Source organism: Salvelinus fontinalis, chromosome 3, assembly GCF_029448725.1.
Source record: "Salvelinus fontinalis isolate EN_2023a chromosome 3, ASM2944872v1, whole genome shotgun sequence".
Lineage (NCBI taxonomy): Eukaryota > Metazoa > Chordata > Actinopteri > Salmoniformes > Salmonidae > Salvelinus > Salvelinus fontinalis.
In genome coordinates this window covers 58,475,938-58,502,673 of record NC_074667.1, presented here as the reverse complement: position 1 = coordinate 58,502,673, position 26,736 = coordinate 58,475,938, and the positions used below count along the sequence as shown (strand labels likewise).

The 26,736-nt window shown below is 44.0% G+C and overlaps 1 protein-coding gene across 5 annotated transcripts in view; it reads left to right on the top strand.

Annotated features, from left to right (window-relative positions):
- LOC129851200 (semaphorin-3F-like) overlaps positions 1-26,736 on the top strand; it is a 126,488-nt gene that overhangs the window by 69,987 nt on the left and 29,765 nt on the right. For 3 of the 5 annotated variants that reach the window (XM_055917574.1, XM_055917575.1, XM_055917573.1), the window contains exons 3-8: positions 13,583-13,743; positions 13,845-13,907; positions 17,665-17,784; positions 19,647-19,733; positions 23,819-23,912; positions 25,174-25,293. In XM_055917574.1, the coding sequence (XP_055773549.1) occupies positions 13,583-13,743; positions 13,845-13,907; positions 17,665-17,784; positions 19,647-19,733; positions 23,819-23,912; positions 25,174-25,293 (645 nt within the window). The remainder of the gene's footprint in view (positions 1-13,582; positions 13,744-13,844; positions 13,908-17,664; positions 17,785-19,646; positions 19,734-23,818; positions 23,913-25,173; positions 25,294-26,736) is intronic. The other 2 variants (XM_055917578.1, XM_055917577.1) reach the window with 1 other exon arrangement.

Genomic DNA, 26,736 nt, shown 5'->3' with positions numbered 1-26,736 from the left:
TTATTGAGGGTTAGAGGGTTTAAATATCTTCACTACCACCTGTGTCCTAGTTACTAGTCCTAGTCCTAGTGTGTGTGTGTGTGTGTGTGTGTGTGTGTGTGTGTGTGTGTGTGTGTGTGTGTGTGTGTGTGTGCGTGCGTGCGTGCGTGCGTGCGTGCGTGCGTGCGTGCGTGCGTGCGTGCGTGCGTGCGTGTATATGGGAAGAGCATTCACATTAACAGAAGGAGGAAGGGAAGACATCTTGCACTATATACAGTATCTGTGTGTGGCTATCTCACACCTGCTAAACCATGATAGTACCATTGAAGAGTTTCCTAAGGGGAAAAGCCAGTGCTCGGCACATTAACAACTGAGTAGCCCACTGCCAGATGATCCATGTCACTTTTACAGTTACACAATCTCCTGTGTCTCTGTCTGCACTTGAGAGCTACTCACTCACTCACTCACTCACTTCTTCCATCTGGGTAAACATAACATTATACACTTCTATATCCACATGGACAGATGTTCACTAAAGCTGTTGTGGGGAGGGCTTTTTTATTGAGAAGAGACTTTCTCCTCTCGATGCAATGGAGCATACCATTAGCGGCAGGAGAAAGAGGAGGGCTCTGGAAAAGTAGTAGAAGTTACAGAAGACGGGGGTCGTTTGTCTGCACCCATCGGAGTGGAAAAGGAACAGGACCTACATCGTAGTGTCCTCTGGGACATTTGGGATCCAGGTGCTGGATCAACTTTCCCAAGCTTCACGCACAGAGGCCCACCTTGAGAGACAGAGAGAAAGACCTCCTGTCAGTTTCCCAGCTACGGTTTAACACTGAGATCCTCTCAACCTTTTAATGGACCCATTATCATACCAGACCAGTTGAAACTAATGGGAGGACAGGAACAAAGCTCTACTCTGTGTCCCAAACCTCCCATCCATCTGCCCTCACACCCCTGATCTCACACATAAATGCACGCACACACACACATGCGCACACACACACCAATCCATGGCAGCAATCCGCCATTAATGACAGATGAGTAATTTGTGACAGGTTTTATTTCCAGATTGTTTCAAAAAATGTTTCCCGTGTATCTCAGTTGGTAGAGCATGGAACTTGCAAGGCCAGGGTTGAGGGTTCCCATGCGGGACCTGCACAACAATGTACACACTCACTACTACAGTAGTTGCTCTGGATAAGAGAGTCTGATAAATTTCTAAAATGTAAACCATTACGATAAATTCACATGGAATTCAAATCTACATGTAACTGGACTGTGGTATGACCAGAATGGTTGTTTTTTTGAATAACCTTTTACATTTTTATGAACTTGTCCCTCTGGGTTGGTAGGCTGATCCACCTGAGCTGTTTTCGACCGGTGGCCCTAGAAATCTAGAACACTAGAACCCTAGGACACCAGAACACTAGCAAACTAGAACTCTAGGACACTAAGACACTAGAACACTAGGACCGGAGTCACGTTACATGTCTTCCATTACCAGGGCCAGATCAGAGATAATGGATAGTAGTCTGTTCCCATGTTTATGCCTACTCTTGTCTCATCCCGCTCCCACACACACACACTACATGTTCATGTAGATACAGTTGAAGTCAGAAGTTTACATACACTTAGGTTGGAGTCATTAAAACTCATTTTTCAACCACTCCACAAATTTCTTGTTAACAAACTATAGTTTTGGAAAGTCGGTTAGGACAATTTTTCCAACAATTGTTTACAGACAGATTATTTCACTTATAATTCAATGTATCACAATTCCAGTGGGTCAGAAGTTTACATACACTAAGTTGACCTTGCCTTAAACAGCTTGGAAAATTCCAGAAAATTATGTCATGGCTGTCACGTTCCTGACCTTATTTCCTTTGTTTAGTCTTTGTTTAGTTGGTCAGGACGTGAGCTGGGTGGGCATTCTATGTTTTGTGTTTCTATGTTGGGTTTGTTGTTTGGCCTAATATGGTTCTCAATCAGAGGCAGGTGTTTGTCATTGTCTCTAATTGGGAACCATATTAAGGTATCCTGTTTTCACTGTTTGTTTGTGGGTGATGGTTCCTGTTCGTGCGTTCATGTGTTTTATGTTCTCTAGTTCAGGACTGTAGCTTCGTTGGTTTTCGTTTGTTTATTGTTTTGTTCGTATTGAAGAAGTATTCTAATAAATATGGATACATACCACGCTGCGCTTTGGTCCTCCTCTCCTTCTACCGACGGAAGCCCTTACAATGGCTTTAGAAGCTTCTGATAGGCCAATTGATATTATTTGAGTCAATTGGAGGTGTACCTTTGGATGTATTTCAAGGCCTACCTTCAAACTCAGTGCCTCTTTGCGTGACATCATGGGAAAATCTAAATAAATCATCCAAGACCTCCAAGACCTTAGACCAGGGGTGTCAAACTCATTCCACGGAGGGCCTAGTGTCTGCAGGTTTTTGGTCTTTCCTTTCAATAAAGCCCTAGACAACCAGGTGTGGGGAGTTCCTAACTAATTAGTGATGTTAATTCATCAATCAAGTACAAGGGTGGAGCGAAAACCCGCAGACACTCGGCCCTCCGTGGAATGAGTTTGACACCTGTGCCTTAGACCTTAAAAATTGTAGACCTCCACAAGTCTGGTTCATCCTTGTGAGAAATTCCCAAATGCCTGAAGGTACCACATTCATCTGTACAAACAATAGTACGCAAGTATAAACACCCTGGGACCACGCAGCCGTCATACTGCTCAGGAAGGAGACGCGTTCTGTCTTCTAGAGATGAACGTACTTTGGTGCGAAAAGTGCAAATCAATCCCAGAACAACAGTTAAGGACCTTGTGAAGATGCTGGAGGTAACAGGTACAACAGTATCTATATCCACAGCAAAACGAGTCCTATATCGACATAACCTGAAAGGCCGCTAAGTAAGGAAGAAGCCACTGCTCCAAAACCGACATAAAAAAGCCGGAATACGGTTTGCAACTGCACATGGGGACAAATATCGTACTTTTTGGAGAAATGTCCTCAGGTCTGATGAAACAAAAATAGAACTGTTTGGCCATAATGACCATCAATATGTTTGAAAGAAAAAGGGGGAGGCTTGCAAGCCGAAGAACACCCTCCCAACCGTGAAGCACAGGGGGTGGCAGAATCATGTTGTGGGGGTGCTTTGCTGAAGGAGGGACTGGTGCACTTCACAAAATAGATGGCATCATGAAGCAGGAAAATTATGTGGATATATTGAAGCAACATCTCAAGACATCAGTCAGGAAGTTAAAGCTTGGTCGCAATGGGTCTTCCAAATGACAATGACCCCAAGCATACTTACAAAGTTGTGGCAAAATGGCTTAAGGACAACAAAGTCAAGGTATTGGAGTGGCCATGAAAAAGCCCTGACCTCAATCCTATAGAAAATTTGTGGGCAGAACTGAAAAAGCGTGTGCGAGCAAGGAGGCCTACAAACCTGACTCAGTTGCACCTGCTCTGTCAGGAGGAATGTGTCAAAATTCACCCAACTTATTGTGGGAAGCTTGTGGAAAGCTACCTGAAACGTTTGACCCAAGTTTAAAAAAATTAAAGGCAATGCTACCAAATACTAATTGAGTGTATGTCAACTTCTGACCCACTGGGAATGTGATGAAAGAAATAAAAGCTGAAATAAATCATTCTCTCTACTATTATTCTGACATTTCACATTCTTAAAATAAAGTGGTGATCCTAACTGACCTAAGACGGGGAATTTTTACTAGGATTAAATGTCAGGAATATTAAAAAACTGAGTTTAAATGTATTTGGCTAAGGTGTATGTAAACATCCGACTTCAACTGTATCTGTGCGTTCTTTGAGACTAGATATTTTTTTACTTGTTTTAAAAATCTTGGCAAGAGAAATTTTCCAATTTTTCTTGTTTTTGAGAGCTTATTTTTTGCATTTCTTTTCACTTCTTTATTGAGGACTGAATATGGATGTAAAAACAACAACAACAAAGGCCAAATGTAAGACCTATGGCAAGATAACAAATGTAAGACCTATGGCAAGATAACAAATGTAAGACCTATGGCAAGATAACAAATGTAAGACCTATGGCAAGATAACAAATGTAAGACCTATGGCAAGATAACAAATGTAAGACCTATGGCAAGATAACAAATGTAACAGTGCTTTAAACCACTCTGATAATAAACAACAAACACCCTGCCTATTTATTAAAGGTTATCGGATCGGTTCTCGGATCGGCTGATACACGCAGTTCTGTTATCGAGACCGGCAATTGAAAAAATTGTATCCTGCAACCCTAGTCAGTAATGATCTTTTTCCACTCCGCCATAGCCTTTTTATATGAAGAAGTCATGTCCCGGTCGTGGATGGCGTCCGAGAGGACTTCTGTCTGCAGCACAGAGAGGAGTGTTGCAATGCACTTGGGATATGTGAGGTGAAAGGCGTAATAGCACGCCATGAGATATGTCATGCTGGCTTAGATGTCCTCTTTTGGGAAGGTCACCACAGGCATGGTTCCAATGGCCAGTATGCAGTTGGTTTCACAGACAATCACGACAGGGCTGAAGAGTGGTCTCGCCTGAAGAAAGGTGTTGGGGACTTCTGCAGACTGACACAAACACAAAGAGAAAAACAAATATGACCACAAAAACAGAGTGGAAGGGGGTGAAGAGTGGAAGGGGGTGGAGGAGGAGGGAAAGGGTGTGGGATTGGGGCTGAAATCACAGGTCCCAGAGGAGGTGCCAGGTCTACACAGGTCTGATTCTTCACCCTGTATAAGACATACATTTATTCAATGGTAATTATAAAAAACAAATAACACCACAATATAACAACAACCTAACAGCAAACACATCTTCAGATACATGTATTGTAATGATGGCCAGGAAATGCTTCTTTGATAACAGGAACACTGCCTGCATGGTTAGATTAAATATCTCCCAACTGTGAAAATCTAACATATCTCATTTTCACCATGAGTAAGTCTCCAAATGGTTCTGAAGAAGTGCTCTGGGCCGGGAAAGAGATCACATGAATCCTCCTTTAAGAAGCTGGACACCATGTCTGTGCTTATCATTTACATTTAAGTCATTTAGCAGACGCTCTTATCCAGAGCGACTTACAAATTGGAAAGTTCATACATATTCATCCTGGTCCCCCCGTGGGAATTGAACCCTGGTCCCCCCGTGGGAATTGAACCCACAACCCTGGCGTTGCAAGCGCCATGCTCTACCAACTGAGCCACACGGGACCACATGGGACCTTATATTAGCAGCGTAAATACACATTTAACCACATGGTAAATAGTTAAATAATTAGCAACTAATACATAGACGCAAAGTGTCAGGTTGATACAGGTTATGAGACATTAGCATACTGTCTTCCCTTTCCAGTTAATGCAGGAATGATTTAACAAGCTAGCTAATGTTAGCTAACAAAATTAGACTACCAGTATATCATTAACATTGGCGTTAATTACTTTAAACCAAAAGATAGTCCAAGCTAATGAAACTAACATTAACGCTAAATTGTCGCCCTTATGAAAATCTTAGTTATGTTAATCTTAGTTTGCCTAGCTAAGATTGTCGACAATGACTGACACCGTCGATTATTTTGCTTCGCCATTTGGCACCCTTTCTATTTATTTTCTATTGTCAATAGAAAGGGCGCCAAAGACGGCGAAGCTAAATAATCGACGGTGTCAGTCATTAGGGCACATTTACACCTTATTAACACTATTTCTGGCAATAAAGCACTATCAATCTAACCAAAGTTCAAGTGTATTCAACGAATGGCCGTTCGTGCAGTTATTAACTGCTAACAGTCAACGTTACCTAGTTAAAATTAGCATGCTAACTTGGTTTGCCAACTTTCCAATTCAAATTAATGTTAGCTAACGAAAGGTAGATGGGTATAAACAAATTAACATGACCTTTTAATACTGCGGTTGATAAATGATCCATGCCCGGATATGTGTCATTCATTATATCTTCATTCATGGTGTTGTTAAATGACGCAGAGCTTTGACTTTTTATTTATAGGCCTCCCTTATGTAGCTAGATACTGTGATGAACGTATGTCAGTTAAGCAATATCACACGAGAGGGAGTGTTGAATATCAGCACAGCTGTGATTCGGTCGTAGGTACGAGGCCGCAGGCCAAGTGCAGAAGATAATAATATTCAGTATAACAGCACGACCTCGAGTGTGATATTGCTTTTATACAACAGTTCTACAAGCGCCATTTATTAGTTAACAGTAGTACGCGACAACAGATTATGATTTGTTTATTCATTTAATCATTTATTTGGCTCTGCCAAAACACATAGTTCCACAACTGGACTGGGGCACATAGTTCCACAACTAGACTGGGACACATAGTACCACAACTGGACTGGGACACATAGTTCCACAACTGGACTGGGACACATAGTTCCACAACTGGACTGGGACACATAGTTCCACAACTGGACTGGGACACATAGTTCCACAACTGGACTGGGACACATAGTTCCACAACTGGACTGGGACACATAGTTCCACAACTGGACTGGGACACATAGTACCACAACTGGACTGGGACACATAGTACCACAACTGGACTGGGACACATAGTTCCATTACTGTACTGGGACACATAGTTCCACAACTGGACTGGGACACATAGTACCACAACTGGACTGGGACACATAGTACCACAACTGGACTGGGACACATAGTTCCACAACTGGACTGGGACACATAGTTCCACAACTGGACTGGGACACATAGTTCCATTACTGTACTGGGACACATAGTTCCACAACTGGACTGGGACACATAGTTCCACAACTGGACTGGGACACATAGTACCACAACTGGACTGGGACACATAGTTCCACAACTGGACTGGGGACACATAGTTCCACAACTGGACTGGGACACATAGTTCCACAACTGGACTGGGACACATAGTTCCACAACTGGACTGGGACACATAGTTCCACAACTGGACTGGGACACATAGTTCCACAACTAGACTGGGGACACATAGTTTCACAACTAGACTGGGGACACATAGTTCCACAACTGGACTGGGACACATAGTACCACAACTGGACTGGGACACATAGTTCCACAACTGGACTGGGACACATAGTTCCACAACTGGACTGGGACACATAGTTCCACAACTGGACTGGGACACATAGTTCCACAACTGGACTGGGACACATAGTACCACAACTGGACTGGGACACATAGTACCACAACTGGACTGGGACACATAGTACCACAACTGGACTGGGACACATAGTTCCACAACTGGACTGGGACACATAGTTCCACAACTGGACTGGGACACATAGTTCCATTACTGTACTGGGACACATAGTTCCACAACTGGACTGGGACACATAGTACCACAACTGGACTGGGACACATAGTACCACAACTGGACTGGGACACATAGTTCCACAACTGGACTGGGACACATAGTTCCACAACTGGACTGGGACACATAGTTCCATTACTGTACTGGAACACATAGTTCCACAACTGGACTGGGACACATAGTTCCACAACTGGACTGGGACACATAGTACCACAACTGGACTGGGACACATAGTTCCACAACTGGACTGGGACACATAGTTCCACAACTGGACTGGGACACATAGTTCCACAACTGGACTGGGACACATAGTTCCACAACTGTACTGGGACACATAGTTCCACAACTGGACTGGGACACATAGTTCCACAACTGGACTGGGACACATAGTTCCACAACTGGACTGGGACACATAGTTCCACAACTGGACTGGGACACATAGTTCCACAACTGGACTGGGACACATAGTTCCACAACTGGACTGGAACTGGACTGTTGTCAAGCACCACATAAACATGTTCCTACACACTAGCCTGCTACTTTGTGTAGGTCTACACGTTACCGTCCTCTCCTGACGACCATTCATCATTTAACTCAAATGTTATTTGAGGAAATATGTTCATATTTGTGGTGCGACGTTTGTTACAATCTAAGATAGATAACGATCGTTAATGTAATTAACGGTTATTAGAACACCTGTAAAGCGGAGTGATACATGTATAGTTAAAAGTCTCAGTGCTGTTATACTCCACTCGAATCAAATTACTTGGTCGTATAAAAAATACTTGTGAACATCATTTTGAGTTCTTTTCACCCTTTTCATAGTAAGCAATGGGAACGTTTTATTGCGTTTCCTTTTAGTAACGTTCAAGATACTTTGGCGGTACGTTATCTGCTGTGTTTTTATGACTTTTTCATTGAAACTGTTATTGAGCCATATCAATAGATTTCACAGTCGCAGCCCTGAATTCTGGTTGCTCTGTGGTATTGACGGATGCACTGAGGAATATAGAGTGTACAGTTCCTTCTATCATCATGTAAAGAGAAGATACACCTTCAACACCTACTTGAAGGCACCCGACCAGGTGAACAGCCATCGGAGGAAAGCCAAGTACCACCGGAACAAGTAAGTAGCTAGCTAGGATTTGTTTTTGTTTTCTGCTGGATTTTTTAAATTTTATTTAATGAATGGACGATACACGGACCAAAGTCATACTGTCCATAGGCTATTCGATAATTTTAGCTATAATGACTCTTATGGCTAAAGCTGGGTTAATGTGAAAATAATCAATGATAAATAGGAACAAAACACTTAAAAAGCTCTATTGGTGAAACTAAATACAATTTCAAATAATAATCTGTTTCTTTGACATGTGGTACACAGGACAACATTCAACCCGATCAGCTTCTAGCTAACTCCAGCATCACTGATCAGCAACTCCATACACCTGACTCAGATGAAGGACAAAGGGGCATTGACCAACATGGAGCTGTCACAGTAAGTAAGTAAGTTACTCAGTTGGTGGCAATCTACTGAAATTGACCATATTTTTTAAAGTACTTGGCTATACTAATAGCATTCATAGTCAGTCTTACATTTACATTTACATTTAAGTCATTTAGCAGACGCTCTTATCCAGAGCGACTTACAACCACTTCTCCTGTCACAAACATTATACATGTCATGAACTAGTAAAGTCCAGCCTGCACATGTCAGGATACTACATATTCAATGTCAACATTTTTTTAGGATCTGACAACACATGCCACTGCTTTTGTGATAAATGCCAGAGCCAAGCATCGTCTCTCACAGGTAAGATGCTTTTTCTGAGCAGAGCACATCATTTGGTTTGTTACATTATGCAGAGCATTTCGTTGTGGTTCAGTGATGGTTGAGTTCATTCTCACTGCTAGGTTGTCCACCTAACTATTGTTGATCCCTTATGTCCTTATGTTAAGGATTATGTCATAAACAAAATCTGTATATCATAAGTATCCATGAAGGTGTGTTCCAACCTCCATGATTGATGACATCCCCACCTCTCTCTCTCTCATTTTCAGAAAGGCGTGAATGATATTGTTGCTGGGGTACAGCAATATCAATCATCACTATTGGACAACCTCAGGAAGCAGATGGAGGCAGTGCTAAAGAAGTATTCAGGAAGCACATCAGGTCAACTTGAAGAAGATGCAATGGATATATTTGACAATTTCATTGACCCTTTTGCTGGCATTGCAACATTTAGACAGGACAGTGTTATTAAAAAGCAGTTTAGCTGTTTGGACGCAGAGGAAATTCCAATTGCTCGAACCATATGCAGGATGAAATGTGGAGGATCAAAATACTTTTTCATCAAAGACAAATTATTTCATTATGTACCATTAGTCAAAAGTCTAGAACAGTTCTTCTCACACCCAAGGATTTTGTCTGGTTGAAAAGGGACCCCAGATGTGCAGGGAAAGTTGTTTTCATGACATTGTTGATGGTGCACTTCTAAAATCACATCCCTTATTTTCAGAGAAACCAAATGCATTGCAGATTGTTCTGTACACGGATGAAATAGAGATCTGTAATCCACTAGGATCCTTTGCCTCAAAAGACTAGTTGTTAATGGTGTACTACACCCTAGGAAATATAAATCCAAAATTCAGGTCTAAACGGGCTGCTATCAGCCTACTTGTCATGGCTAGATCAGCAGACCTCCGTCAATCTGGTGTAGATGTAATATTGAATAGAATCAAGGAAGACATGGATGCATTGTACAGTGGGGTTAAAATGTAAACTTTTAACGGAGAGAAAACTATATATGGTGCCTTGGTCTCTCTCTGTGGAGACACCCTGACACAACATGAACTAGCAGGGCTCAAATAGGGTATGGGCTTTACCTACAGTAAGTGCAGACACTGTGAGTGTTCTTTTGAAGACATGTAGTCACTCTTCAATGAGGATGCATATACTAAAAGGACATTGGAGAAGCATGTCAGACAGTGTGATGAAATAGAAAAGGCTAAGACGGACTTGCTTAGCAACAGCCTGAGAACAACATATGGGATCAATAGAAGGAGCAAGTTAGTTGAATTCCCAGCCTTTGATATTATAGAACAACTCCACAAGACATTATGCATGTAATTCTGGAGGGCATTGGAAATCAAATGTGTTTTGAATCATCTTGTTGTGTCAGGACAGATTGATCTGGACTTCTGCTATTCTTGGTTTCCTTTATGTTAGAGATCGGCCATCCCCAATTTCTGTTAGTACATTAGCCTGTCTAGGACACACGTTCCGCTAGCGGAACCCCCCCCACATTCCACTGAAAAGGCAGCGCGGGAAATTCAAAAATATTTTTTTGAAATATTTAACTTTCACACATTAACAAGTCCAATACAGCAAATGAAAGATAAACATCTTGTGAATCCAGCCAACATGTCCGATTTTTTAAATGTTTTACAGCGAAAACACCACGTATGTTTATGTTAGCTCACCACCAAATACAAAAAAGCACAGACATTTCTTTCACAGCACAGGTAGCTTTCACAAAACCCCCAAATAGAGATAGAATTAATCACTAACCTTTGAAAATTTTCATCAGATGAGTCATTTAACATCATGTTACTCAATACATTTATGTTTTGTTCGATAATGTGCATATATATATATATATTAAAAAAAATCTCAGTTTACATTGGCGCGTTACGTGCAGTAATGTTTTGAATCCAAAACATCTGGTGATTTTGCAGAAATACTCATAATAAACATTGATAAAAGACGCAAGTGTTATTCACATAATTAAAGATAAACTTATCCTCTATGCAACCGCTGTGTCAGATTTCAAAATAAACTTTACGGAAAAAGATTAATCTGAGAACGGCGTTTAGAGCACAATCCAGCCAAAGAAATAGTTGCCATTTTGGCGTCAACAAAAGCTACAAAAACACTATAAATATGCACTTACATTCGAATAACTTCATCAGAAGGCACTCCCAGGATTCCCAGATCAACAATAAATGACTGAAAAGTTCCATAAAGCCCATCATTTAGCCACTTGTTGTTAGCATGTTCAGCCCAGGAATCCATTTTCATGACGCACGAACAATCCCTCCAGACAAAAACTCAAAAAGTTCCGTTACAGGTCGTAGAAACAGGTCAAATTATGTTTGCAATCCATATTTAGTATGTGTTTTACATTAATCATCAATAAGGATCCAACCGGAGAATTTCATTGTCTGAAGAAAGAGCATTGGAACAAGAGCACTCTCTCCCTCGCGCGCAAAAGCAGACTGAGATTTCTGACGACCACTCACTAAAACAGCTCCTATGATCTCCTTTATAGTAGAATCATAAGACTAAAATCTAAAGACGGTGACATCTAGTGGAAGCCCTAGGCAGTGTTTATTCAGTCATATCTAGAAGGGGTATCATTTGACACTGTTTTGAAAATCGAGTTCTCATTTCCTGTTTTGACCTCTTCTCAGGTTTTTGTCTGCCAAATGAGTTCTGTTATACTTACAGAAATAATTCAAACAGTTTTAGAAACTTCAGAGTGTTTTCTATACAGAAGTAATAATAATATGCATGTATTACCTTCTGGGACAGAAAGCCCATCTGTCCCAGAAAGGAAGATGGGACCTGTATCAGGTCAAAGATCTACAATATTTACATGGAAAATTCAGGGACTTCCTAGGTTTCAATAAAGTAAACCATTCTGTATGGATTGTAATACATTTTAATAAATACATAACTCAGAAGTCCATGATCTTTGCCAAAGTACTGAATGATACAGTAATATGCCAGAATTTGGACTGGTCAAAACATATTTCTTGTTAATTCTAGGCTTTATTGTTTGGAATATCAACCATTTCAAACTATACGCTTTGCAGAGGAAGTGGGTAGTAGTCTGTTCCCATGTTCATGCCTCCTCTGTCTCATCCTGCCCCCCAACACACACACTACATGTTCATGTTTTTAAATGTATGTAAATGTAAAGTATTTTGTCTGTAATGTATTTTTTGTTATGTGTCAGACCCCAGTAAGACTAACTGTCACCCCGTTGGCGTCAGCTAATGGGGATCTTAATAAATCAAACCCCATACAGGCTTTGGGGTTTTATGATGGCTTATGCTGATATTGTGCAGATATTAGATATTAGATATTATATATTCACGTTGAGACACTTCTTGAAACCCAGGTTGCATTTCCTGTCTGAGTGTTTGTTCCCTTAGTTACCACGATACTCTTCGTGCGTCACTTTTGGGATGTGTGTAATTACATGTATATACCATAACTCATAGCAATTCAAAAAGCAAAAACCATAATAACAGCCTGTGAGGGTTCGTATGTCATACAGAGCAACTGAATGTAAACAGAAGATTGGAGTAGCAGGCATCGCTCCACCACAGCTAATGTAAAAGTTAGTGGGTTGTGGGGGTGTCGGAGGATTACATTTGGAGCCTAGTTTTATGAGTGGTTGAAGTTATTGTAAGCGGCACAAGATTTGTTTTTGTGTGTGTGCTTGGATATGGTTGGCATGACTTTGTGGAGGAAATATGATTTCCCCCCAAAAGGACTGTTACTGTAAAGTTCCTGTGCCAGTTCTAGGATCTTGTTGCCTTGAACTGACTCTCAATAAAAGGCGAATCACTTTTGAATATACAGGTAAATGCCAAAATAAAGAAAACAACAACATAAAGCGTCTTAGCACATTGGCATTGATTCTACAAGTGTCTGGAACTCTTCCACGAGAAATTCTTTGGTTCTTCCACGAGAAATTCAATAATTTGGTGTTTTATTGAGGGTGGTGGAAAACGCTCTCAGAATCTCCCATAAGTGTTCAATTGGGTTGAGATCTGGTGACTGAACCGGCCATGGCATATGGTTTACATCATTTTCATGCTCATCAAACCACTGTGACCACTTGTTCCTTGGGGATGGGGGCATTGTCATCCTATGGGAGCAGGGGCATAGCCTTAGTAGCTAAAATAATGTCCCCAAGATTTGCCTGCCCAGCATTTTTATTCATACCCTAAGCATAATTGCTTAATTAACTAAGGACGGATACCTGTGTGGAAGCACCTGATTTCAATATATTTTGTATCCCTCATTTACTAAAGTGTTTCCATTATTTTGGCAGTAACCTGTATGTGAATTACATGTTTCTCAATGTGTGTATATACACTGCACTTTACAGCCACATTGTTCATGACTACAGTGATTAAATCTAATTCTCTTCATCTCCCTCTCGCATTAGAGCTGAGAACTACTGGCACTGCCCACCACTTCTCCTTCCTGCTCAACTCAACAGACTACCGTATCCTGCGTATGGACGAGGACCACGACCGCATGTACGTGGGCAGCAAGGACTACATCCTGTCTCTGGACCTGCACGACATCAACAAGGAGCCACTCATAGTAAGAGATGCCCCACTCCATTATTGATCCTAGCTAGACCTGCTGGGTTCTGCATGTCTAGCACTAAAAACGAACCTGCTTCTCTCTCTCCTCTCTCTCAGATTCACTGGCCTGTGGCTCCTCAGCGGAAAACTGAGTGTGTTTTGTCTGGAAAGGATATCAACGTGAGTACCATACTCTCTCAATCATCTTAACATGTGGGTTAGTTGTGCTCTTGGTGTAGGAAATGGTCTAGTTTTGAAATAACTGTATGGCTGGTTTTAGTGGCCGCCAAAGGGCTCCTGTCAGAGAGACTTGTATTCAGGACTTCACTTTGATCACTTTGAACTGTTTTATTTTGGCAGGTCAATCATCAGAGGACATTGAAGTTATAGAATGTAGTATGTATGGTTCTAGGAACAATGGAAATGTGACAGTTATTAACAAATCCACAATAAGTTACAATTACCCTGGCACAATTCATCAATACACATTCAATACACATTTCCCATATAATGCTACTCAAAAGGGTGCTATAAATAGCAATACTGAAACGGTTTAAACTTAAATGAACAATATGCAAAATGCTGAAGCTAAGGCAAGCGATAGGCAAGCGATAGGGCAGTGCAGCATCGACAGTAAAGTTCAAGAACATAATCTATAAGGCAGAAACTACAGAACAAATCAAAGTACATAGTCAGACAAAGCATCAGATAATAACTCACTTTTGGTCAATGACGCATTCTGTCGGTTCTTCATCTGAGGGCTGTTGCTTGGTGTGGTGTTCGTCTTCGATGAGGTTTAACGGCGGTTGGCATCCAAAACATTGTCCATTACCGCCACTAACTTTAAATCCATTATACTTTGCGTGATAAAAAAAAAAGTATAATAATAAATAAATTCCCTGCCATCTCACCCTACACTGATTAAAAACCCACCACCCTATTCCTCTATTTAAACCAATCTGATCCTACCTCAGGCCAACGGCCTGGGAGGACGTGACACCACTACTCAACACACCCTGTAACTCTTCTGACATCAAAGCTCGTACACCCGAATACTTCTCTACAGCTGCCACCGCAACCTCTATTTTCTGCGATGTAAGTTCCATCCCTGCAGTACAATTGATTACCATTGCTATGAACGCTAAAAAGCCATACTTACTGAATACACAGTATATCACTCATTGGCCTATCCCTCTGTAATAGCACAGATCTACTACTCACACGAATCCTCTCAGGATCCCTCCCTGCTGACCCATCTTCCTCTACTTTCTTCACTGCCTCAGCACACGATACCCTCTGCACTTCTTAACCCTGGCAACCTCAACCTGCCTCTCTCTCACTGGACATGTCTGATCCCAGCCCCATGGGCACCCCTACAATTACAACATATCGCTTCTTTCCCCAATGCTACACTTTCCTTTGTCTCATGCTCTTCCGCACACTTCTCACACCTAGGATCCTCCCTCGTACACACTGCTGCCACTTGCGCATAAGTTTGACACCTTTAACAATGTAATGGATTAGGCACAAAAGCTGGTACGAGATAACGGAAATGTCCTAATATCACTTTGTCTGGCTAAGACTCAACATCAAAAGTCAAAAGAACAGACAATGACTCTTCTGTTTCACTACTCATGCCATCCTGTCTGCGTCACACCAAATGACGAGCATCACAAATTACGAGAATCTTCACCTTCAGTTAATCCACTTTCACATTTACTGCTACCCCAGTAATCACTCTTTTCAATAGCCGTCAGGTGACTTGCCAGGTGACTTGGCGGCCATTTTGGAGAGGCCCTTTGACACTTTGATAGTGAGTTGGCCATTAAACATGGAATAATCCGCAACAGTTTACATTATGCAGCCATATTCCATCATTCCCTTCCCTTACCCCTTTGAATCATGATCTGTTAGGGTGAGGAGGACTGTAGCTGGAGGCTAGAGCTCCTGTTTTAGCACATCTGTTTCAGAGGGTTAAATCCTGCACATACACTCACACACACCACAGCCCCCTGTGGACCTGAGAGCACCATTTAAATTCATATCAAGGTCTCGTCCTCCTCTGATTTCTCTTTTGATTTGTTCACACATGTCAACACCCCCACACACAGCCCTAAGGGTGTATTTGGGCAGTGGCATGCAGGATGGGGTATGGATAATAACCATGCTCCCCTGCTAGTTTTCAGAGAGCAGGCTTCTGTTTATCCAACTGGAATGTTCATTTAGATGCGCTCGCTGACCCGCACAGCTCACCACCTCTGGCTACATAGTACAGGCCCCTGTGTGTGTGTGTGTGTGTGCGTGCGTGCGTGCGTGCATGCGGGTTGGAATTCCAACACGGTAATAATAAGAGAGGAAATTGGCTGTAGACATCTTGGCAAACCCCCTCTTTATGTAATGACAGATTATGACATTTCAAAAGCAATTCAAAGGGGATGTCATTTCAGGCAAGAGGTCAAAGGCAATCATGCACACTGCACTCCCTGTGGCGGAGCACAACTTTGCAATGAATACACATACCTACACACACACACACACACACACTGGCCCTGTATCACTGTGGTCAGCATGGAGACCTGGCCCTGAAGGCCTGGCCCTGTATCACTGTGATCTGCATGGAGACCTGGCCCTGTATCACTGTGATCAGCATGGAGACCTGGCCCTGGAGGCCTGGCCCTGTATCACTGTGGTCAGCATGGAGACCTGGCCCTGGAGGCCTGGCCCTGTATCACTGTGGTCAGCATGGAGACCTGGCCCTGTATCACTGTGATCAGCATGGAGACCTGGCCCTGGAGGCCTGGCCCTGTATCACTGTGATCAGCATGGGGACCTGGCCCTGTATCAGTGTGATCAGCATGGAGACCTGGCCCTGTATCACTGTGATCAGCATGGAGACCTGGCCCTGGAGGCCTGGCCCTGTATCACTGTGATCAGCATGGGGACCTGGCCCTGTATCACTGTGGTCAGCATGGAGACCTGGCCCTGGAGGCCTGGCCCTGTATCACTGTGGTCAGCATGGAGACCTGGCCCTGGAGGCCTGGCCCTGTATCACTGTGATCAGCATGGAGACCTGGCCCTGGAGGCCTGGCCCTGTATCACTGTGGTCAGCATGGAGACCTGGCCCTGGAGGCCTGGCCCTGTATCACTGTGGTCAGCATGGAGACCTGGCCCTGTATCACTGTGATCAGCATGGAGGCCTGGTCCTGTATCACTGTGATCAGCATGGAGACCTGGCCCTGGGGACCTGGCCCTGTATCACTGTGATCAGCATGGGGACCTGGCCCTGGAGGCCTGGCCCTGTATCACTGTGATCTGCATGGGGACCTGGCCCTGGAGGCCTGGCCCTGTATCACTGTGGTCAGCATGGAGGCCTGGTCCTGTATCACTGTGGCCAGCATGGAGGCCTGGTCCTGTATCACTGTGGCCAGATTGGAGGCCTGGCTGGTGTTAAGGCAGGGGCACTGTCTTGGGTTAAGGCAGGGGGACTGGCTGGTGTTAAGACAGGGGAACGGGGTTTCTAGACAGCTGGAAGGAGACATCATGGGACACTGCCTTATCCTGTTCAATGTGTGTGTGTGTGTACCTTCAGATTAAAACAGTCTGCCTATCTTTCATTGTTTTTTAGGGAAACTGTATTCATCCAACTTGCCTTGTAGTCAAATACGTATTCCTGACGTGTGTAATAATATTTTTTAGGCGTATGATAATTAAATTGTCAACTAAGTGAAAGGAATGTTTTCCATAGGCACAAGTGGAATACATAAATGTAACGGAGATAGTTTGAGGTGGTTAGCTGAAGGTTATTGATCATCAATTGGACCTTTTGTTTTCCTCAGAAGGCTGAAAGGAGTCCAGAGCAGAATGTGTTTCTCTTTCTGAAAATGTAATGATTATCCCTGTATCCTACTGACAGCGTTTTTTTCCTTGTCTCCATCAGGGGGAATGTGGGAACTTCATCCGTCTGATCGAGCCATGGAACCGAACCCACCTGTACGTGTGTGGAACAGGGGCATACAATCCCATCTGCACCTACGTGGACCGCGGGCGCAGGTCCCAGGTAACCAGAGACAAGATGTAGCCAACCATGGTCACACTCCTGTACTCCCCTCTTTCAGAGTCAGATCTGTCAATCAACCCGGGGTCAAAAAATCTCATTCCGCTCCTTGTCTGTCCTTGTCATGGTCTGTTCTCTCATTTTCTGCTCCCCTTGTCACATTGATTTGCTCTATCCATGGTCTGGTGAACCCAGAGAAAGGCTCATATTGGTGCTTTTCCATTGAGACTTAGTGGGCCGCTAGTGTTTTATGTTAATGTAAACTCTATAGTGTAATTGTGTTTCCATCAGGAGTGTGACACTAAAGCCTTGTTGCGAGCAGAATCAACAATCTCTGCATCCTTCAAGACTGTTGCTTTGTGAGTAGGTGTTAAAGTTCACAGTTGGCCATTGTTATGTAAATAAAAGCTAAAAAGTACCCCGGGTCTTGCCTCCAAGTGAGAGCAGGACCACCAGAGCCATTGCCCAGTGAGACACGGGTGCCGGCCCAAGTAGACGGAAACAGAAAAGTCTGAGCCTTTTGATGTAAAACACTGGGGTCAATCCTCATTGGAAATGCCCCAATAGATAATGAGCTCTTCACAGGTGGTTAACTCTCCTTTATTCTGTCAGTTTGTGTCACACTGTTATAGTGACTCCTATTGGAGAGACAGCTAACTGCCACCATAGGAAGCTAACCGTCAGCTAAAGTACTGCTGGGAAGAGAATGTTGACAGTGTGTCTAAAACAACCAGTACTATCTTCTCCTACTAGCGGCTGTCTCCTCTCCCCCCTCACCTGTTTATGTGTAGTGTTCTGACCTGTCTGGGAGGCTCTGAAAGGCCATCATTACCGATGGAGCCTCTCATCCATCATCAGCCTTGTAACTCACCCCCTCCATCCATTCCTCCCTCTGTTTCTCCCTCTCTCCCTCATAGACCAGCGGCCATCAGAGATGCAGCAGCTGCCGTCCCCAGTGCACACTTACTGTTACTATCCTGCCTGTTTAGTCTCAACGATTCATTGCAGGGCTTAGGTTTCAATGTACAGGCCAGTCATCCCCTTGACATTCATCCTCTCCCCCAGGCCCTGCTAGCTACATCGCTTGAACTGTAAAGGTTTTCATTGGTTAAAATTAGAGGTGTAAACAGAAACCATTTGTTTGGAAGTTCTCCCAGTTGTCATTCCAAAGGCCTCACGCATGCTGAGTCCTCAGACAGCTCCCAAGGTTTTCCAGATATTACCTCACTTCTTCACTGAGTTCACTTTACTTTGAGCTCCTTTTCTGCTTTTCACCCAAATGGGTCCTCTTTTGTCTCATTTGTCTTTTTTATGTTGCTGAATCTTGTGTCTATGTTTTCATTTGCATGGCATGGCATGTTTTCTGTATGTATTTGGCAACCTAGATAGCTGTGGATTCTGAAACTCATCCATATTTTTATTTATTTACGTCACTGAACTCTCTCTAGCGTGCTTCGCTTGACATAGTTATTTTTTGTTACTTTTGGGTTCTCTTCTCATTGATTCTCATGGGGTGGCAGGTAGTCTAGCTGTTAAGAGAGTTGGGTCAGTAGGTGAAAAATCTGTCTGTGCCCTTGAGTAATGCACGTAACCCTAATTGCTCCTGTAAGTCGCTCTGGATAAGAGTGTCTGCTAAACGATTGACATGTATTTTTTTTTAAATGTCATGAGTCCACTCTCATTTCTTCTGTTGTGGTCATGGTTGTGTTTCGGTCATGGGTCTTTCTTTGAGCTTTTTCTGTTCTCCTTCTGGTCAACTCTTGGGTTGATTTTTCCACTGAGTTTCAGTTGGTTTTGGGTTGTCCCTTCGGGTGCAGTCGATGGGACCCTCGTGGTAATCGCGTGGCACGTGTCCTCTTTTTTAGGCCCTCTACCTGCAGGCACCCCAGTCCGGAGGGAGGACCAGCCGGGCGGCAGACTTCAGCACTACGGCAAGGCCTGTGGAGTCAAAGGTGGGCCTACGGCCGAGGGGTGGCTACTGTAGCAAGGGGCTGGTGTCTAGGACCTGGGCAAAGGGGAGTCTACTGTAGCAAGAGGCTGTGGTCTGGGCTGATGGGAGGCTACTGTAGTAAGGGGCTGGGGTCTAAGACCTGGGCCGAGGGGAGACTACTGTAGCAACTGACTGGGACTTAGGCCAAGAGGAGACTACTGTAGCAACGGCTGGGCTCTGGGACCTGGTTGATTGGAGGTTACTGTATCAAGGTACTGCAGTTTGGGAGCTGGGGAGGCTACTGTAGCAAGGGGCTGGGTTCTGGGAGCTGGGGAGGCTACTGTAGCAAGGGGCTGGGGTCTGGGACCTGGGGAGGCTACTGTAGCAAGGAGCTATGACCTGGGGCGAGGGAGGCTACTGTAGCAAGGGGCTGGGTTCTGGGCCGAGGGAGGCTTCTGTAGCAAGGGGCTGGGTTCTGGGACCTGGGGAGGCTTCTGTAGCAAGGGGCTGGGTTCTGGGACCTGGGGAGGCTTCTGTGGCAAGGGGCTGGGTTCTGGGACCTGGGAAGGCTTCTGTAGCAAGGGGCTGGGGTCTGGGACCTGGGGAGGCTTCTGTAGCAAGGAGCTATGACCTGGGGTGAGGGAGGCTTCTGTAGCAAGGGGCTGGATTCTGGGACCTGGGGAGGCTTCTGTAGCAAGGGGCTGGGTTCTGGGACCTGGGGGAGGCTTCTGTAGCAAGGACATGGGGAGGCTACTGTAGCAAGGAGCTGTGACCTGGGCCGAGGGAGGCTACTGAAGCAAAGGGCTGGAGTCTGGGACCTGGGGGAGGCTACTGTAGCAAGGAGCTGTGATCTGGGCCGAGGGAGGCTACTGTAGCAAAGGGCTGGAGTCTGGGACCTGGGGGAGGCTACCGTAGCAAGGACCTGGGGTCTGGGACCTGGGGAGGCTACTGTAGCAAGGAGCTGTGACCTGGGCCGAGGGAGGCTACTGTAGCAAAGGGCTGGAGTCTGGGACCTGGGGGAGGCTACTGTAGCAAGGACCTGGGGTATGGGACCTGGGGAGGCTACTGTAGCAAAGGGCTGGGGTCTGGGACCTGGGGGAGGCTACTGTAGCAAGGGGCTGGGTTCTGGGACCTGGGGAGGCTTCCGTAGCAAAGGGCTGGGGTCTGGGACCTGGGGAGGCTTCTGTAGCAAGGAGCTATGACCTGGGGCGAGGGAGGCTACTGTAGCAAGGGGCTGGGTTCTGGAACCTGGGGGAGGCTACTGTAGCAAGGAGCTGTCACCTGGGGCGAGGGAGGCTACTGTAGCAAGGGGCTGGGGTCTGAGACCTGGGTCAGGTGCCCATCTGGTGTCTGAGAGGCCCTGTCATCATGTACAATCTGTTGAAATCCAAAATGGACGCTGCTGATTATGGTGTGGAAGAAATGGGGTGTTAAAGATAGAGATTATGGTGATATGGTCACAGTTCAGTAGAAATGTCATAAATTAGTAGAAAGGTCATAAATTAAGTTGGTCAATGTCACCAAGTCCTGTTCTTTACAGTCATTAACATCCATGGGTTGATTTTTGTGACCCCAAAGGCCTACTTTATAAGGGATTTTACTGTACTTGTTCTAGAACTCATCTTGGCAACTACAATATTGAGAAGCACGCTGCATATGAATATCAGCCAAATCATTCAAAGTCATAAAGAAAGATGTGGTGGAGGACAATGGCAAAATCCATTCTAATGAGTACCACAACAAGTCATAAAGAATACATTTTAACTTCTGATTCCCCTATAAAATATACTGTAAAAATTGTGCAGTAAATTAATGTCTTACAAATGTAGAGATCCTGATTCACCCCTGTTGCTTAGAATACAAAAGAATGCTTTGTAAATGTACTGCCTTCAGTGTTGGGAGCCATTCTGGGAGGGTGCCTACAACTAGTGGAGTCATAGACACCAGGGTATAAGAACACTGTCCAACTCTAACAGCCTTGCTTCACAATTAAACAGTCTGCCTATCTTTCATTGTTTTTCAGGGAAACTGTATTCATCCAACATGCCTTTTAGTTAAATATGTATTCCTGACATGTGTACTATTTTTTGGGGCCGTGTGATAATTGTAATTGTCAACTAAGTGGAAGGAATGTTTTCCATAGGCAAAATTAGAATTTGTCTTAGAAAGGCAATCTGTTTAGTTTTTCATTTACCGTGACGGAATCACATCATGCATTTCTAATCACATATTCTAAAATAAAATAAGCATTATTATTACCAATCCTCAGGGGTACAGTAAGCTACTTGACACAAAGCCAATGTCCTCCTGGCTCGTGGACTTCAGAGCCACCCTCCACATCTCTAACACTAGGAGCACGGTGGATTAGTTTTGGATCGCTCTCCTCATTTTTACTCAAGCACTCCATTTTGCCAATAACTGGCCTTATACGCTTCATACTCCCTTGCTTAAAGCTAATACAGGTGTGTGAGTGTGTGTTTTACATAGATGTCTGGTTCAGCACACTAACACAACATTTGACAGACCTGTGCTTAGAAACAAGGACACATATTTGTGTACCAAGTGCCAACCTTTATTGGATGACTCATGTACTGGAGGCAGCTCTGCAGGGTAGTCACTAGCTGGCATAGCCACAAAGTCATACAATCTGATTTTAAACCTAACCTTAACCATAACCTTAACCACACTGCTAACATTATGCCTAAACCTAACCTTAAATTATGACCAAAAAGCAAATATAGGGCAAATGTTGACTTAGCAACCCACCCATCTAGTAAAAATCACTCAGCTCTGCCTCCAGGACAAGACTCATCCCAATAAACATCAACCTGCATTCCCTATATATCCTCCTTGTGTCTGTATTTCTCTGCAAAGGGTTACATTATGCAAAAACCAAATCACTTGTAATAGATAAATAAGGCCTGAATCAACTCTGTGTTCTCAATGGAAACAACAGAATAATTGATGTTGTTTACATATTTAATTGTTCTGCACTGTCCTCACTTTATCCCTACCTATATGTACTTATCTATCTCAATTACCTCATATCCCTGTACATTGACTCGGTACTGGTACCCCGTGCATATAGCCAAGTTATCATCAACTCGGTACTGGTACCCCGTGTATATAGCCAAGTTATCATCAACTCGGTACTGGTACCCCGTGTATATAGCCAAGTTATCATCAACTCGGTACTGGTACCCCGTGTATATAGCCAAGTTATCATCAACTCAGTACTGGTACCCCGTGTATATAGCCAAGTTATCATCAACTCGGTACTGGTACCACGTGTATATAGCCAAGTTATCATCAACTCGGTACTGGTACCCCGTGTATATAGCCAAGTTATCATCAACTCAGTACTGGTACCCCGTGTATATAGCCAAGTTATCATCAACTCGGTACTGGTACCCCGTGTATATAGCCAAGTTATCATCAACTCGGTACTGGCACCCCGTGTATATAGCCAAGTTATCATCAACTCGGTACTGGTACCCCGTGTATATAGCCAAGTTATCATCAACTCGGTACTGGTACCCCGTGTATATAGCCAAGTTATCATCAACTCAGTACTGGTACCCCGTGTATATAGCCAAGTTATCATCAACTCGGTACTGGTACCACGTGTATATAGCCAAGTTATCATCAACTCGGTACTGGTACCCCGTGTATATAGCCAAGTTATCATCAACTCAGTACTGGTACCCCGTGTATATAGCCAAGGTATCATCAACTCAGTACTGGTACCCCGTGTATATAGCCAAGTTATCATCAACTCGGTACTGGTACCCCGTGTATATAGCCAAGGTATCATCAACTCAGTACTGGTACCCCGTGTATATAGCCAAGTTATCATCAACTCGGTACTGGTACCCCGTGTATATAGCCAAGTTATCATCAACTCGGTACTGGTACCCTGTGTATATAGTATAAAGATATCATTACTTATTGTCTATTTATTCCATGTGTTATTATCTTTCAATTATTTTTCTATTATTCTCTCTGCATTGTTGGGAAGGGCCCGTAAGTAAGCAATTCACTATTAGTCTACACCTGTTGTTTTACCAAGCATGTGACAAATAACATTTGATTTGCTATCTATTACAGGAATATATCTTCCGTTTAGAGCCAGGCAAAGTGGATTCGGGGAAAGGCAAATGTCCTTACGACCCTAAACTCAACAGCGTCTCAGCTTTGATCAGTAAGTGCCTGTTCACCTCTTCTCTCTCAGGTCACTTGTTCCAATATTGGAAGAATTGAGTGTCTCTGTTATTGAAACAAAAGTGCTGTTTCCCCGTCAAGCTATATTCCTCTTCCCCCCCAAAGAGTCTTTGTGGTCAGTCCAACCCCTGTGGAAGCTATTACCTAATACAATATCTATCAATGCACGACTGGCAAGTCACACTAGATCTTGCTCATTCAAATACTTCTGCCTCTTTTAAAACCGTTTTCTCTTCAATTGTAGTTACCCTGTGATGACGTAAAAAAATCCATTGTTATACTATTCTCATAATCATAAAAGTATACTGGAAAGTGAATTGCTGTATTGAGAAGTATTAATCTATGTACTGCACAGTATATTTACTGTAATTCGGGGATAAAGGGAGTATCATGTGTCGGTATGTAAGTTCTCATATCAATAGGTGGTCTGGTGTTGACACCAGCTTGCAGACAGTTGGTCAGACTTAGCAGTTGACCTCTTCCTCTCTGGCATGGCTCCACTGACCTCCCAGCCACCCAGGGTGTGTGGCACTTCCCATGACCCCGCTCTGTGACTTCCCATGTCATCCCACACCTAGAGCTGACCGGGGCGGAACTAACTAGCATCCACTTACTGTAGCGACTCAGCTGCTACATAACTGACCTACAACACAGCCAGTCATACCACACAACACAGATGCAAAACAAAGAATTCTCCTCTTATACGGGGGCTTTCTATGTATCTCTCTTGACCCCAGTTTTTCAAGCATGTTTGGTCACCTTGCCAACCCACCCCAGTGTAAAGGCGTTCGATCTGATGGGATTATAGAAGGAAAATACTATCTTGTCTTTAGGGAGATCTGTCAACACTCTAAACAGGTCCCATACTGGGGCAGCACCTGCTCACTCACACACTCAGCCACAAGCAACTGGTGGCGGGCATTTCCCAGGCCTCCACCCCACACTGCTTACAATGACCAGACCAGGGCCAATGACTACATCCCCACATCCTGCCCCAGGTCCCCAGTGTCTGCCCTGGGATCGCCCTCCCCGCTGTCCTGCCTGACCCTGGCCACCAGCTGGCACTACTGTTGGTTATGTGGAGGGGAGGGTTACCATGTGTTATTGTCCTACAGAAAACAGGGCCATATTGCCATAACAAAGGATGGTAGTCACGAATCACCCCTGGTTTACCTCCTGTCAACCGATAGGTTATTGACTTTCTATAACATTCCATTGATCTCTTTCTCTCTAATTGACAGATGGGGAGCTCTACGCTGGGGTCTACATTGACTTCATGGGGACTGATGCGTCCATCTTCCGTACTCTAGGGAAACAGACTGCCATGAGGACGGATCAATACAACTCCAAATGGTTAAATGGTAACGTCTCTCGTCTCATCCTGACAGACATCATCTCTCTATGGCATTTGTCTTTATATTTCCATCATGTATCAATTGATTCCTCAGTCTCTCCATTCCTGTTCTGTCTCATAGCACCTCTGTGTGTCATACTGTTTATATGGTCTAAGCCTCTAGCTGTTTCAGGCATTAAAAAGTCAACCATGCCTATCACATCAATACAGTAGGAAATGTTTTGTCACGTTTGTGCTGTAGCCAAGTCTTCTATGGTCCGTTGTCATGCCATACATGTCTGGTAGCATTTCATGTCTGGGATGTATGGCATGACAATTATATTTGAGTTGGCAAGAGCATACTGGCTGTCCAACCTCAAATACCTTCTACCCCTGCACATTGATCTGCTACTGGACGCCCTGTATATAGCTCCTTTCTTGTGTATAATTTTTATAATATATATTTTTTTATCTCTGCATCGTTGGGAAGGGCTCGTAATCAAGCGTTTCACGTTAATGTCACACCCTTCGGCGCATGTGACAAATCCAATTTGATTAGATGTTTTATTTTGACGAAAGTGTACACATAAGTGCTGCTGGGTGGGTGTGTTTGGGAAGTAAGTGTGCTTTGGGAGATCAGTGTGTTTGGGAAGTCAGTGTGTTTTGGGAGATCAGTGTGTTTTGGGAGATCAGTGTGTTTGGGAGATCAGTGTGTTTGGGAAGTAAGTGTGTTTGGGAAGTCAGTGTGTTTGGGAAGTAAGTGTGTTTGGGAAGTCAGTGTGTTTGGGAAGTAAGTGTGTTTGGGAAGTCAGTGTGTTTGGGAAGTCAGTGTGTTTGGGAAGTCAGTGTGTTTGGGAAGTCAGTGTGTTTGGGAAGTCAGTGTGTTTGGGAGATCAGTGTGTTTGGGAAGTCAGTGTGTTTGGGAAGTCAGTGTGTTTGGGAAGTCAGTGTGTTTGGGAAGTAAGTGTGTTTGGGAAGTCAGTGTGTTTGGGAGATCAGTGTGTTTGGGAAGTCAGTGTGTTTGGGAAGTCAGTGTGTTTGGGAAGTCAGTGTGTTTGGGAAGTCAGTGTGTTTGGGAAGTCAGTGTGTTTGGGAAGTCAGTGTGTTTGGGAAGTCAGTGTGTTTGGGAAGTAAGTGTGTTTGGGAAGTAAGTGTGTTTGGGAAGTAAGTGTGTTTGGGAAGTAAGTGTGTTTGGGAAGTAAGTGTGTTTGGGAAGTCAGTGTGTTTGGGAGATCAGTGTGTTTGGGAGATCAGTGTGTTTGGGAAGTCAGTGTGTTTGGGAGATCAGTGTGTTTGGGAAGTAAGTGTGTTTGGGAAGTAAGTGTGTTTGGGAAGTCAGTGTGTTTGGGAAGTCAGTGTGTTTGGGAAGTAAGTGTGTTTGGGAAGTCAGTGTGTTTGGGAAGTCAGTGTGTTTGGGAGATCAGTGTGTTTGGGAAGTCAGTGTGTTTGGGAAGTCAGTGTGTTTGGGAAG